The sequence below is a fragment of the Diabrotica undecimpunctata genome, chromosome 11, assembly GCF_040954645.1.
Source record: "Diabrotica undecimpunctata isolate CICGRU chromosome 11, icDiaUnde3, whole genome shotgun sequence".
NCBI classification, from domain to species: domain Eukaryota; kingdom Metazoa; phylum Arthropoda; class Insecta; order Coleoptera; family Chrysomelidae; genus Diabrotica; species Diabrotica undecimpunctata.
The window spans coordinates 30,539,641-30,552,724 of NC_092813.1; the positions used below are offsets into that span (position 1 = coordinate 30,539,641).

General features: G+C 36.8%; 3 protein-coding genes across 3 annotated transcripts in view; 2 read left to right on the forward strand and 1 right to left on the reverse strand.

The window, feature by feature from the left end:
• The window catches only part of LOC140452876 (uncharacterized), a 437,586-nt gene that overhangs the window by 369,866 nt on the left and 54,636 nt on the right, over window positions 1-13,084 (reverse strand). The window lies entirely within an intron of this gene.
• On the forward strand, window positions 448-1,891 carry LOC140452842 (uncharacterized). The gene is made up of 2 exons (XM_072547174.1): window positions 448-459; window positions 713-1,891. The coding sequence occupies exons 1-2, from the start codon at window positions 448-450 to the stop codon at window positions 1,889-1,891; spliced, it is 1,191 nt and encodes a 396-aa protein (XP_072403275.1).
• Window positions 2,388-3,149, forward strand: LOC140452843 (uncharacterized). The gene has a single exon (XM_072547175.1). The coding sequence runs from the start codon at window positions 2,388-2,390 to the stop codon at window positions 3,147-3,149; it is 762 nt and encodes a 253-aa protein (XP_072403276.1).

Below are 13,084 nucleotides of genomic sequence, written 5' to 3' on the forward strand. Positions count from 1 at the left end.
CAGCGTGTCGTTGGCCGTAATGATCCGAACTATGGTGGCTTCCATAGTGACCAGACCACCTGGTGTAGGAATTGATTGGTGTTCTATTCCTTTTTTCACCATAATGGTCGTGCCTCCAGAACGTGATCTATGGTCATTCCTGTAGACGCTGTAACCCGGAAATTTGATTTTCACCCTTTCCGTAAGATGAGTCTCTTGTAAGGCTACAACGTCTAGATTGAGCCTGTTGGTAAACTCATCCAGATCGTTAATTTTTTGTAGATCGTCCAATTGTACTGGCATTATTGGTTTGTCCAGAAACTGCTCAAGGCGCTCATAACGGTTGTTAATTTCTCAAACATTGTTGAGACGTGGTTTATTTGCTCCTGGAAGGTAGCAATTAGTTTTTCATTCAGCACGTTTGTGTTTATATTTGCCTCCTGTTCCACATTATTGTTCTTGTTGGCCATGCAAAAACAAGTGAGTCCTATTTTCATTATTGAACTTCCTAACCTCATAAATTTACAAAACGTGTTTTACCTTGCTTATACCATACCGGTAGCCGAAATTTGTTGTTAAACCAGTTTCCTATGCTGTGGTAAAATCTCAGTTCATAAAGTATATTTGTGCAGCGTTGCCGATTAGTTTAACATCTCTGAATTTAAAATATTTATACACAATTCAAAAAATTAATTACTATTTTCATTACGGATCAATAGGTAATTTAATATAGGTTGATTTACAACAAAGATCTGCAAAATTAGGTTCATTATATGATGAGTTTAATGATTTACAAACCGACATTGAACAAGAATGTGATGATGAACACTTAGAAAATGAATATGCTGAACGAATAAACTTTACAAATGACCATGCAACTTACACAGCAAGTGCTTTATGTTTGGTATCCAAATTAAATGAAATGAGTAGTTCTGAAACAAATAATACAACTCACAGTGAGTTATTTGAAAATAAAGTAGAATTTGTCAAGCTTCCTCCAGTCACGATTCCTTCCTTTAATGGAGAGTTTTGCAAATGGATAGAATTCAAAGAGACATTTGAGTTACTAGTTCACCAAAACTCTTCATTGAATGACATTCAAAAATTCCATTACTTAAGAACTTCTTTAGGCACCAAAGTGCAACAAATTGTTAAGCATTTAGAATTTTCTAAACAAAATTATATCTTAGCATGGCAAGCTTTATGCAAACGGTTTGATAATCCTCATTTGCTTGTCAATAGTCATATTAAAGCATTGTTTAATTTAAAATCAGTCACACAAGAAACTTCTAGTGCTGTAAGGGAATTAGTAGATACAGTTAATCAACATTTGCTTATTTTAAAAAATTTAAACTTGTCTTATGAAAATCCATTATCTAGTGCTATGTTGATTCACATTATTTCAGACAAATTAGACAAAGTTACTTTAAAAGAATGGGAGCAAAAATACGACAAGGATACTTTACCAGAAGTCAGTGATTTATTTAAATTTCTTGATAATAAAGCAAATCAATTAGAAAAGCTTGAAGAGAGGGATATAAAGGCCAACTCTCAAGTTCAACAACGTTCTCAACAGAGAAAACCATTTAAAAAACATGTATCTTTAGTGTCAAATAATCTTTCTAATGCCAAGCAAATATGTCATTTATGTAAAAGTGATCATCTTATTTACTATTGTCCTCAATTTTTACAATTAGGTGTTTCTCAAAGATGGACACGGATTAAAGGTATGAAATTATGCACAAATTGCCTATGCAAGGGACATTTTAGTAAAGATTGTAGACATGTGTCCTGTAAAGTTTGTAAAGGTAAACATAATACTCTATTGCATCATTATCAGGATCAAGGAACTGATTCAATTAATTACATTACAAGCTCAAATATGCGACCAGCTCAAGCTCAGTCATTATAAGTAACAAATAATGACACCAATTGTCATGAATCACATAACGCTACAGAGCTAGCTGTGTCTAATTTCTCAAAAACTAATAATACATATGTTTTACTGTCTACTGCCATCATTAATATATGGGATGATAATGGTCAAGTTCAACAGGTAAGAACTGTTCTTGACAGTGGTAGCCAGACTTCATTTCTGACAGAAAAATTATGCAAAAAACTTAACCTAAAGCAAATAGATGCAAATCTTTCAATTGTAGGGATCAATCGTGTCACTTCCACCCTACGTTATAAATGCAATGTTTCTATTGGATCTACTTATGATTCAGATATCTTCAATTTAACATGTTTTGTCCTACCTAAAATTACAGAAAATTTACCTATTTATAACATTGAAGGTTCTAAATTAAATATTCCTAAAAACATTTCTTTGGCAGATCCTTCTTTTCATAGATCACAATCAGTTGATATGCTTATTGGTTCCGATTTATTCTGGGATATACTTCGAAATGGAAAAATTTCTCTTGGAAAAAATCTCCCTGTCTTACAAAACACATAATATAGTTGCCGGGTTGTGGTCACAAAATGTTGATAAGGTCCAATGTTTTTTTGTACAGAGTGATCAAGTACAGAAGGATCTTGAAAAATTTTGGTCAATAGAACAAGTTTCAAATACAAAGTTAATTTCTCAAGAAGACAACATATGTGAAGAACATTTCAAGAATACATATTCTAAAGATTCAAGTGGTAAATTCATTGTCAAGATTCCATTAAAAGAAAGTAGAGAACAGTTAGGAGATTCAAAGAACTTAGCTGTGAGGAGATTTCTAAATCTTGAAAGACAATTTGAAAAAGATATTAAATTAAAGAAACTTTATGTTTCATTTATGCAAGAATACCAGGCACTGAACCATATGCCAATTGACACATATTTTGATGACAACATCTGTTCATATTTTCTGGCTCATCACGGGGTGCTTCGTAATGAAAGCCTTAGCACACGTTTAAGGGTTGTTTTCAATGGTTCTGCTAATACAACAACTGGGAAATCTCTTAATTCTATTCAGTACGCAGGACCAGCTATTCAGACTGATGATATTTTTGCAATATTGTTAAGGTTTCGTTTTCATAAATATGTAGTTATTTCAGACATCGAAAAGATGTATCGGTGTATTGATGTCCATCCAGACGATAGACATTTACAAAAAATATTTTGGAGAGAAGACGTAGATCATCCTATTTCAATTATGACCTTAAATACCGTGACATAAGGTACCACGAGGGCTCCATATCTCGCGATGAGATGTTTAAGACAAATTTCTTATGATTGTCAAGATAATTTTCCATTAGAATCCAAATTAATTCATGAGGATTTTTATGTCGATGATTTGATTACAGGTTTTGATGATTGTGACGTTGCGAAACAAACCTGCAGAAACATTTCTAATATACTGCAGTCAAGTGGTTTTAATTTACGAAAATGGGTCTCCAATGATCCTGCCATTATAGAACATTTGAAAAATAATGCCGATGAACTTCCAACTGTAGTAGAGACACCACCCGTCGTGGACAACGTCTCCAAAAATGAAGCCGAGCCCGAAATCGGCAAGAAAATGAAAAGGCTAAGGCCCAAAGAAGACTCTCCGGAAGACGAAGAAGTAAAGAAAAAGGCCAGAGAAATGGCGGAAAGGGAAAAGGCCAATGAGCTTTTAAGGTCGGTCAATGTACTGACGGAACAGATCAAATCTCTAAAAGAAGAAAGCCGTATCCGCGAGGAAAAGGCGAATAAACAAATCCAAGACCTTCTCGCTCAGATGACTGAGCTGAGAAACGAAAATAAGGAAAAGGATAAGGAGATACAAAAACTTGTACAACATATAATGGCATTAACAGCAGCCAAGGACAAAGAAGAGTCAATAATGGAGATCGACCCGTGGAAAGCCTCCCTCGATAACGACGTTGTAAAGCTAGTTGAACTAGGAATCGGTTCACCGCCCCCCGCAAAGCCATCCGGTAGCAAAGGCAAGCCTAAAGAGCCGGAAAGAATCATAACAACCAAAGAATCTGCAGGTTGGACACAAGTCCAAAACAAAAAAGGAAAAAAGACAGGCACTACTACTGAGAAATTAGACAGTAGTGTGAAAACAAAAATAGGCGTCGCCGAAAAGCAGACGCAGATAATAAATCAGCGGAAAGAAAATGAATTTAACAAGGCTGCGAAAGAGGCTCATGAAAGAAGCCAGAAAAAGAAAACTGCCCAAAATAACTTGAGCAAAAATAGCCAAGTTGAAAAAGAAAACGACGTAGCAAAAGACTCACCGCAAACAAGCGAGGAGCCTACCGTAAAAGAGCCAATAGTAAAAGAGCCGAAACCACCGGCGATAATCCTAAAAACTGTAGGAGAACACCAAAAAATCCTGCAGAGAGCAGCCAACCAAGGCATAATATCAGTCAATAAGTTTGCACACGATCAGACAGATCTATTGTTATTAACACAAAAACTAGAAAAGATTACCTAGGAATGGTACACATCCTAGAAGAACACACTCCAAAAGTAGAATTCATCGCATATCCCATAGATAGCGATAAACTAAAAAGAGTCATTATAAAAGGGCTATCTGCTACTACTAGCACAGTAGCAATTAAAGACGAACTATACAATAAAGGAATAGAAGCAACAAGGGTGATCAATATGGTCTCCAAAAAAACTGATAAAAAAGTACTGCCACATTTCATCGTCACCCTCAAAGAGGAAGACGTTGCAAAAATTAAAAAAATATTTGATATATGCTACATGCGCATCTATGTGGAGGATGAATTCAAAATCACAAAAGACACCCTACAGTGTTATAACTGTCAAGGGTTCTATCACAGCTCAAAGGCTTGCCATTGCGGATCCAGATGTGTAAAATGCGGAGAAAACCACATCAGTAACGACTGTGAGAAAAGCCGGGAAACCGACCCCAAATGTGCAAACTGTGGTGAAGCGCACACAGCAAATTATAGAGGATGCTCTAAGGCCCCCAAAAAGAAAACGCCTGCCCCAACAAGACCGGTAGGAAGACCCATAAACAGCGCTCCAATCAACAAAGGAGTCAGCTACGCACAGGCAGCGAAAAAATCCGCTGAAACCATCACAGAAGCTCCAGCACAACCACAAGAAGTGTCGGTACAGGACGCAGCTACCCTCATCGCAAACTTCCATACAGAGTATAATAACAAAATGATGGAAATGATGTCCATGATGAACAAAGCAACAAAAATGATGACTGAATTTGGAGAAGCCGTCCGAAAATGTTAGCAAACCAAAACGAAGATCTACGCATTGGGTCATGGAATTCTGGCGGAATATGCAAAAAGATCAACCTTCTGGATGAAATAATAAACAGATTAGAGCTCGATATTGTAGCCCTTCAAGAAACCAAACTAGTGGAAAGAAAAAAAAACAAAATTTCCAGGCTACGATATCTATAGAACGGATCATAGAGCATTATCAGGAGGAACAGCTATATTAGTCAAAAAGGGACTCGAACACGAGCACATCCCAACACCAGACGGACTGGTGACAATGGAAGCCACAATTATTCGACTTAAGGCCAACAACGAAACACTAAAAATAGTGTCAGCTTACGTCAGACCACATGATCCGATTTTTAACGAAGATTTGAGTCTAATACTGAACTCAGAAGAGCCAACTATAATTATTGGAGACCTAAATGCTAGATCTCCCAATTGGTTTGACAGGACGACCAACCGAAACGGAAGATATCTCTGCAACCATCTCGAGAACAGACCGAACACACATGTCATCGGACCAACAGAACTGACATGTTTCCACGGAGAACTCCCTACGTATCTTGACATTGCAATCCTACACAACGTGGGTCAACAATACGAGATACACTCTCTAAATGAAGGCGATTCGACACATAATCTAATCGTCCTGACCCTGGGTGCCTTAGAATTGAACTATTTGCAGCCCCACAAAAGAAAGAAGACAAGTTGACCAAACTTCAGAAGAATGGTGAGCGAGAACATCGGTAACATCCCAACAATTAATAATATTACAGAACTAGAAGATAGTGTAATAAAACTAGAACAAGCAATAAACAATGCTATCGATGCCAGCACCAAAACCGAAACAATCACAAGACAAAAAGGAAGATTCAGGGATATAAGTATAGAACTTCAAAACCTAATCAAAGAGAAAAACCGGAAGAGAAGAAGAGTCTACCGCACAAGAACGGTAGAAGACAAAAGGATTGCAAATGAGCTAGACGGGGAAGTGAAAAAACAACTTCAAAATCATAGAAATGAAAGCTGGGACTCCTATATCGATGAGCTAAATCCTAACAAATCCGCCTTCTGGAAGTTATCTAAAATCCTCCGAAAGGACAAGAAACCCATACCTCCCCTACACAGAGTAAACGGGATTGTCCATACGTAAATCGACAAAGCCGAAGTCATGAAGGACGAATTAGAAAGGGCGTGTAGAAACAACGAACACCCCGACGATGACATAGACTTTGAAGAAAAGGTAGAAAGAGCAGCGAGAAGACTTAGAAGGAAAAAGGGCAGAATAGGTATTACACATACATCTCCCGAAGAAATAAAGGAACTTATAAAAATGACAAATGCCAAAAAAGCCCCAGGACCCGACAACATCACAAACAGGGCGCTGAAAAATCTACCAACAAAAGCTATTGTTTATATCACTAACATAATAAACAGCATGCTAAAACTACGATATTTCTCAGATAGGTGGAAAGAGGCACACGTAATAATGATTGCAAAACCTGGTAAAAACGGCACATTTCCGCAAAATTACAGACCTATCAGCTTATTATCATCTATAAGCAAGATAGCGGAAAGAGTCATACTAAGAAGACTCAATGAAGAATCACAAATGGTAGGAACCATACCAGAGGCTCAATTCGGGTTCAGAAGCGAACACTCCTGTGAATTACAAGTACTACGACTTACAGAATTTATCACCAAAGGATTTAATGAAAAAATGTACACAGCTACAGCTTTTCTGGACGTCAGCAAAGCCTTCGACAGAGTCTGGCACCATGGACTCATCTATAAAATGAATGAATTTGGTTACAGTGAGGCGATGACATGCCTTCTTGCGTTATATCTTGCCAACAGAACGTTCAGAGTTCGAATAGGGGCAACCCTATCCAAAGTCGGGACCCTGGAGGCGGGTGTGCCTCAGGGAGCGGTGCTGTCTCCTTACCTGTACACCATCTATACGGCCGACACGCCAAAAGAGCCAGGCTCTCTGTTGAGTCTTTACGCTGACGACACAGCAATAGCTGTTAGCTGGAGAAATCCGGATCATGCAGCTAATCATCTGCAAAGAGCACTAAACAGATTCCAAAGATGGTGCATAAAATGGAAAATAGCCCTAAATCCAGACAAAACACAGGCTGTAATGTTTAGTCACAGCAGAAGTGTACCAAATCGCGAAATTACAATTGAAAACACCCCAGTAGACTGGACCAACCAGGCTAAATACCTAGGGGTACATCTAGACAAGAAGCTAACGTTCACTGAGCACATCAATCAGCAAATACGCAAAGCCAAAGCGTTGAAAAGTCAGCTCTCAACACTTATTGGAAGGAAAAGTAAACTACGATTTAAAACCAAAATCAGGGTTGCGAATAGTATTATCCTGCCAGTCCTAACATCTGCATCCACAGCGTGGGGACACACCTGTAAAACAAACAGGAAAAAGATACAGACCACTCAGAATCAAATAGTCAGAGATGCCCTCAAGATACCAAGGTACGTACCCTTGAGATACGTATATAGAGACTCAGGACAAACAAGAATCCTACGCACGCTAGACGAGAGAGCATATGAAATTTTCAACGGACTAAGAAACCACCCAAGCAGAATGTTAAGAGAGCTGACTAACTACAATGAAAACATAAGGACGGTACACAGAAGAGCAAAACAACAGATAGCTCGATATAGGGAGAACCCGAACGAATAAATAAAGAATGAGATGGTTGCAAGAAGAACAAACAAAGAAATGCAGTCAATCAGAAAACACACCAAAAAAACTCTGGCGAGAGGGTACGCTTTTCTTTTTAGGTTTTTAGGTTTTTAGGTAATTATAAGTCCAATATACACCGGGGTGTGTGAGAGCATTATACACTTGGGAATGCACACCCCAATACACGCACACAAATAGGATTAAGGAAAAAAGGAAAGAATTGTTGCCCAGGCATTTTAAAGTCCCGAAGCCACAAGGAAGTCCACAAAAAAAAAAAAAAAAAATGTGTTTTCTAAATAAATAACGTAAATTCATATTGTTATATTCATACTTTTCATTAAACCGTTTAACGTAAATTTACCTTATATAGCAAATATAGAAGGGGCCCGTCAGGCCTTCTATATACCGCTCCGCGGACTAGGCCCTTAAGGCAGATCGAATGAAAGATCTACTCGCGAAATCCGAGCACTGAGGTCATGTGCGGCATACATGGGCTTGGTGGCCGGACCCCTCTCGAGTGCTCAGCCGGCGAGGAGAACAAAATTTATTTTGTCAAATCGGCGGCTGAGTGACCGAGCACACACTCTTTTCCGGACATAGAGTCATCAGCTCAGGCTGATGGCTCTATGGTCGGAATACACGCTCTTTTTTCTTTTTTTTTTAGGGACTCAAGTCCCGACGTAAAGCTAGAGTAAAATCAATAGAGTCAGTAAAGTAAATAGGGAGAAAAGCCAAGATGTGGCTACCCCTACAGTTAGGTGGCATAACCACATTCACTAAAAACCGAGGATGTCCTATTACCCAGGGCATCTTAAGTAAATTTCAGATCATAAGCCTCCTCACGTAAGTCACACGATGAGGAGGGGTGGTGAAAAAGCCTGGGGGTCAGATAGGTACCACTTCGACTAGCGAGGTGTGACCGGTTTGATCTTCGGACATGTGGATCCCATTCTTACATTGGTATACACATGTTCCTAGGGGCAGGGTTGATCACTGCGTGTGTGTGTATGTGTGTGTGTGCCGATGAACTTAGCGTCTTAAACTTGGGAAATTCAAATCCTGTAAAGACACTAGGAATACAATGGCTTCCTGAACTCGATATTTTATGTTACAATCTTCCAGAACAACAAAAAACAATAAATACAAAAAGGCAGATCTTGTCAGAGATTGCAAAAGTTTATGATCCATTAGGACTTTTAGTCCATGTATCATTTTGGTCAAAATATTATTACAAAAGTTATGGAAACAAAAACTGAATTGGGATGATCAAATTCCCACAGAATTAGTAGAGGACTGGAATCGATTTAAGTTCAAATTACATTTGGTAAATAAATTTCAATTGAACAGATTTATTTTAACTGAATCGCATCAACGATACGAGATACACGGATTTAGCGATGCATCGTTTAATGCTTACAGTGCAGTTGTGTATCAGGTGCTTCGACAACTCTGGAAAAATTACAGTTCGTTTACTATGTTCTAAAACAAAGGTGTCTCCTATAAAACTACTTACAATTCCAAGATTAGAATTATGTGGAGCTGTATTATTGGCAAAATTAATGAAGTCAGTTATAGAAGCAATAAGGGTTTCTATACTTCCAATTTATTGGTGTGATTTACAAATTGTGCTACATTGGTTAAACTCAGATCCAAGTAATCTTCAAGTGTTTGTAGGCAATAGAGTTAGTGAAATTCAACGTCTCTCACAAAGTCATTCATGACATTATGTTGCATCAAAGGATAACCCAGCTGATATTGCTTCAAGAGGCTCTTATCACCATGAGTTACTTAATCAACGTCTTTGGTGGAATAGTCCTATATTTTTACTGGATTGCTCTTTTATTCCTCCACCATCTAAACAGTCAGATTCTATTATTATTCCAGAAATCAAACAAAAATCAATCTCCTTAATTTCAAGAACAGATCACTTTATTATTTTTAATAAATTTTCTACTTTTCGTAAACTGTTGCGAGTACACAGTTATTGTTTAAGATACTTAAGGAACTCACTTAATTCTAGCAAAAATAGAAAACTACCAGATGCAACATCCAGCAATCATGTCTCTCGCAAAAACCAGTACATCCCCTTGTTATCACAAGATGAATTAGAAAAAGGTCGATTAAGTTTAATTAAATTAGCTCAAAATGAATGTTTTCAGGAAGAAATACAATTAATTAAAGCTAATAAAGAAGTCAAACGAGATCACAAACTCTTAGCTTTGTCGCCATTTATTGATGGTAATAATTTGTTACGACTAGGTGGTCGATTAACCCCTTCTGGGTTAGATTGTAACCACAAACATCCTTTTTTATTAAATGGTAAGCATCGGCTTACTCAGTTGCTTATTGAGGATGAACATTTAAATTTATTTCATGCAGGTCCCGAATTATTATTGTATACTATAAGACAGCAATATTGGCCAACAGGAGGCATGAATGCAGTCAAATCTGTTGTAAGAAATTGCATAACATGTCATTAATTTAAACCAACTCAAATTACTCCATTTATGGCCGATTTACCTCAATCTAGAGTAACTATTTCATTTCCATTTGATCACACTGGTGTTGATTATTGAGGACCCTTTGTCCTTAAAGATCGCAAAGGTCGTGGTTGTAAAACGTATAAAGCATATATATGTTTGTTCATCTGTTTCAGTACAAAGGCAGTTCATTTAGAATTAGTCACTGCTCTTACGTCCAAAGCATTTATCGCAACATTTCGAAGATTTGTTGCTCGCAGCGGTAAACCATCTCACATATATTCGGATAATCGGACTAATTTTGTAGGTGCAAAAAATGAGTTAAATATATTATTTAAGTTTTTGTCTACCTCTTATGATACATTTTCAAACTTTTTCACAAATAAAAATATTCAATGGCATTTTATTCCGTCGAATTCTCCGTCATTTGGAGGATTGTGGGAATCTAACATTAAAAGTGTAAAACATCACTTACTAAGGACAATTAAAAATGTTTTATTGACGTATAAAGAATTTGTAACGATACTGACACAAATTGAAGCTACGGTAAATTCCCGTCCCGTTTACCCTATGTCCTCAGACCCTAATGACTTTTCACCCTTAACCCCATCTCACTTCTTGATTGGAAGATCGCATACTGCTGTTCCTGATCCAGCTTTTGGTGAAACGGTAAAGCTGAACCAGTTAACAAGATTTCAGCTGCTTCAACAATTGCAGCAAAGTTTTTGGAAGCAATGGTCTCTTCTTACCTTTCTAGCCTTCAAAGCAGATATAAAGGCAAACAAAAGGTACCCAATTTAGAATTTGGGTACATTGGTCACCATCAGAAATGCGAATGTTCCTCCATGTCAATGGATTTTAGGACGAATCAGTGAAGTTCACCCAGGTCCAGACGGCGTAGTACGAGTCGTTACAGTAAGGACGTCGAAGGGAACTTTAAAACGAGCTGTCACTAAGATCTGTCCGCTACCAGTATTACTGAACCAACCGTTCAAGGCGGGGAATATGGAGAAAACTTAAATCAACATGGCAACATGGTGTTCCAGCCAACTGCGAGAAGTCAACTACAACAAGCCCTCTCTCTGCTAGCGGCCGTCTGACGTCCCGCATTGAAGACATGTACAGTCCATTATTATTTCATGTATTAAAATGTTAATTTCAATTGTAATTAAGTTTGATAAAACAGTGTAACTAATTCAAGTCATTTCAACACATTAAGAGTGGAAATCGCAATAAAGCACTTCCTATAGTGATAATAGATAAAGGATTGTATCATAAAAGCACAGTTCGCAAACCCAGATCTAATTAAAGAAACGTTTTGCAGGTTCAACAAAATGAAGACAATAATCGTCTTGACCCTGATACAGATGATATACCAGACGTCCAACCAGGTTAGAGTTGATATCGATATTAATATAACACCTCTCGAAAAACTTTTACTCTCAATTAATTTAGGCACATGTAGATTAATTTATAGGAAACATACATTTATCCATTATATAAACTTAAAAGATATAGTTAGACAAGTAGAATCTCTTAAAGTTAATTTTCAAATAATAAAAACTTATGTAGTGAAAGTTAATACCTCAAATCCTATTTCATATCATGGATTGGCAGAAAACATGTTAGAAAGAACAGAAGTTTTAATTAATACATTAGAGAAAAAATTAGAAAACATCTATCCCCAAATTCGATCAAAAAGAGGCCTAATTGATGTCCTAGGTAAAGTTAATACATACTTATTTGGAAATTTAGTTTCAGAAGACGGAGATAGATATGATAAAGCAATAAAGAACTTATAAATATGTTTATATAAAAAACTAATTGATCATTACAACAAATCTCTAGAAATACTTTGACAAAACCAAGAAAAACTGCAACATAACTTACAAAAGTTCCAATTAGAAATTCAAAGTACAATAAACAGTTTGGAAAATTATATTACTTTTCAAGGTACCATAAGTCAGATAAATTTAGATTGTCAGAATATGATAGATTTTATTGAAAATATAGCAAATGGAATTATGTTTTCAAAATTAAACACATTACATAGTTCAATTATTTCGAGTCAAGAAATTCAGGATATGATTAAATATTTGCACAGTATTTACCAACCTTCTCAAATTCCAAAATTTATAAATATTTTAACATATTACATGCTATTAGGGACACAAGTAACTTTTTCAAGTTCAGAATTGATCTTTGCTACTCACATTCCTATCCTAAAACCAAATGCCCTTGATTTTTATCATATTTACCCAATAATTCAAAAGAACAAGATGTTTACTCCCACATACCCTTATTTGGCACGAACCTCCGACGAGACGCACCTACAAAAAGAAGAATGTTCTATTTTAGAAGAAACATAATATTGCAAAGAAGATACCATACTACAAGAAAATTGCACCTTGCTTTTCCTCAATGGTCAAAGTTCAACCCAATGTTTTACCACCGAAGTCACTCTTCAAGAATCCATTATCGAACAAGTAACTAATAATGAAATATTGATAATGCCATCGACATCAGAACGAGTCCAATCAAAGTGCAAGAGAGACCAAATTTTCGAAGTATACAGTCCATCTCTCATCAGTATACCAGAAGATTGTGAAGTGATAATCAACCAACTGAAATTTAATAACAATATCAAAATTCATAGAGGGAAAGCTGTAATTTTACCAAAAATAAAATATTTTTCCACAGATAATATACAAAAATTCCAGAG

Bases quoted from the DNA above. Each gene is read 5' to 3' on its own strand.
- LOC140452843 (XM_072547175.1), top strand. From the start codon at position 2,388: ATGGAAAAATTTCTCTTGGAAAAAATCTCCCTGTCTTACAAAACACAT.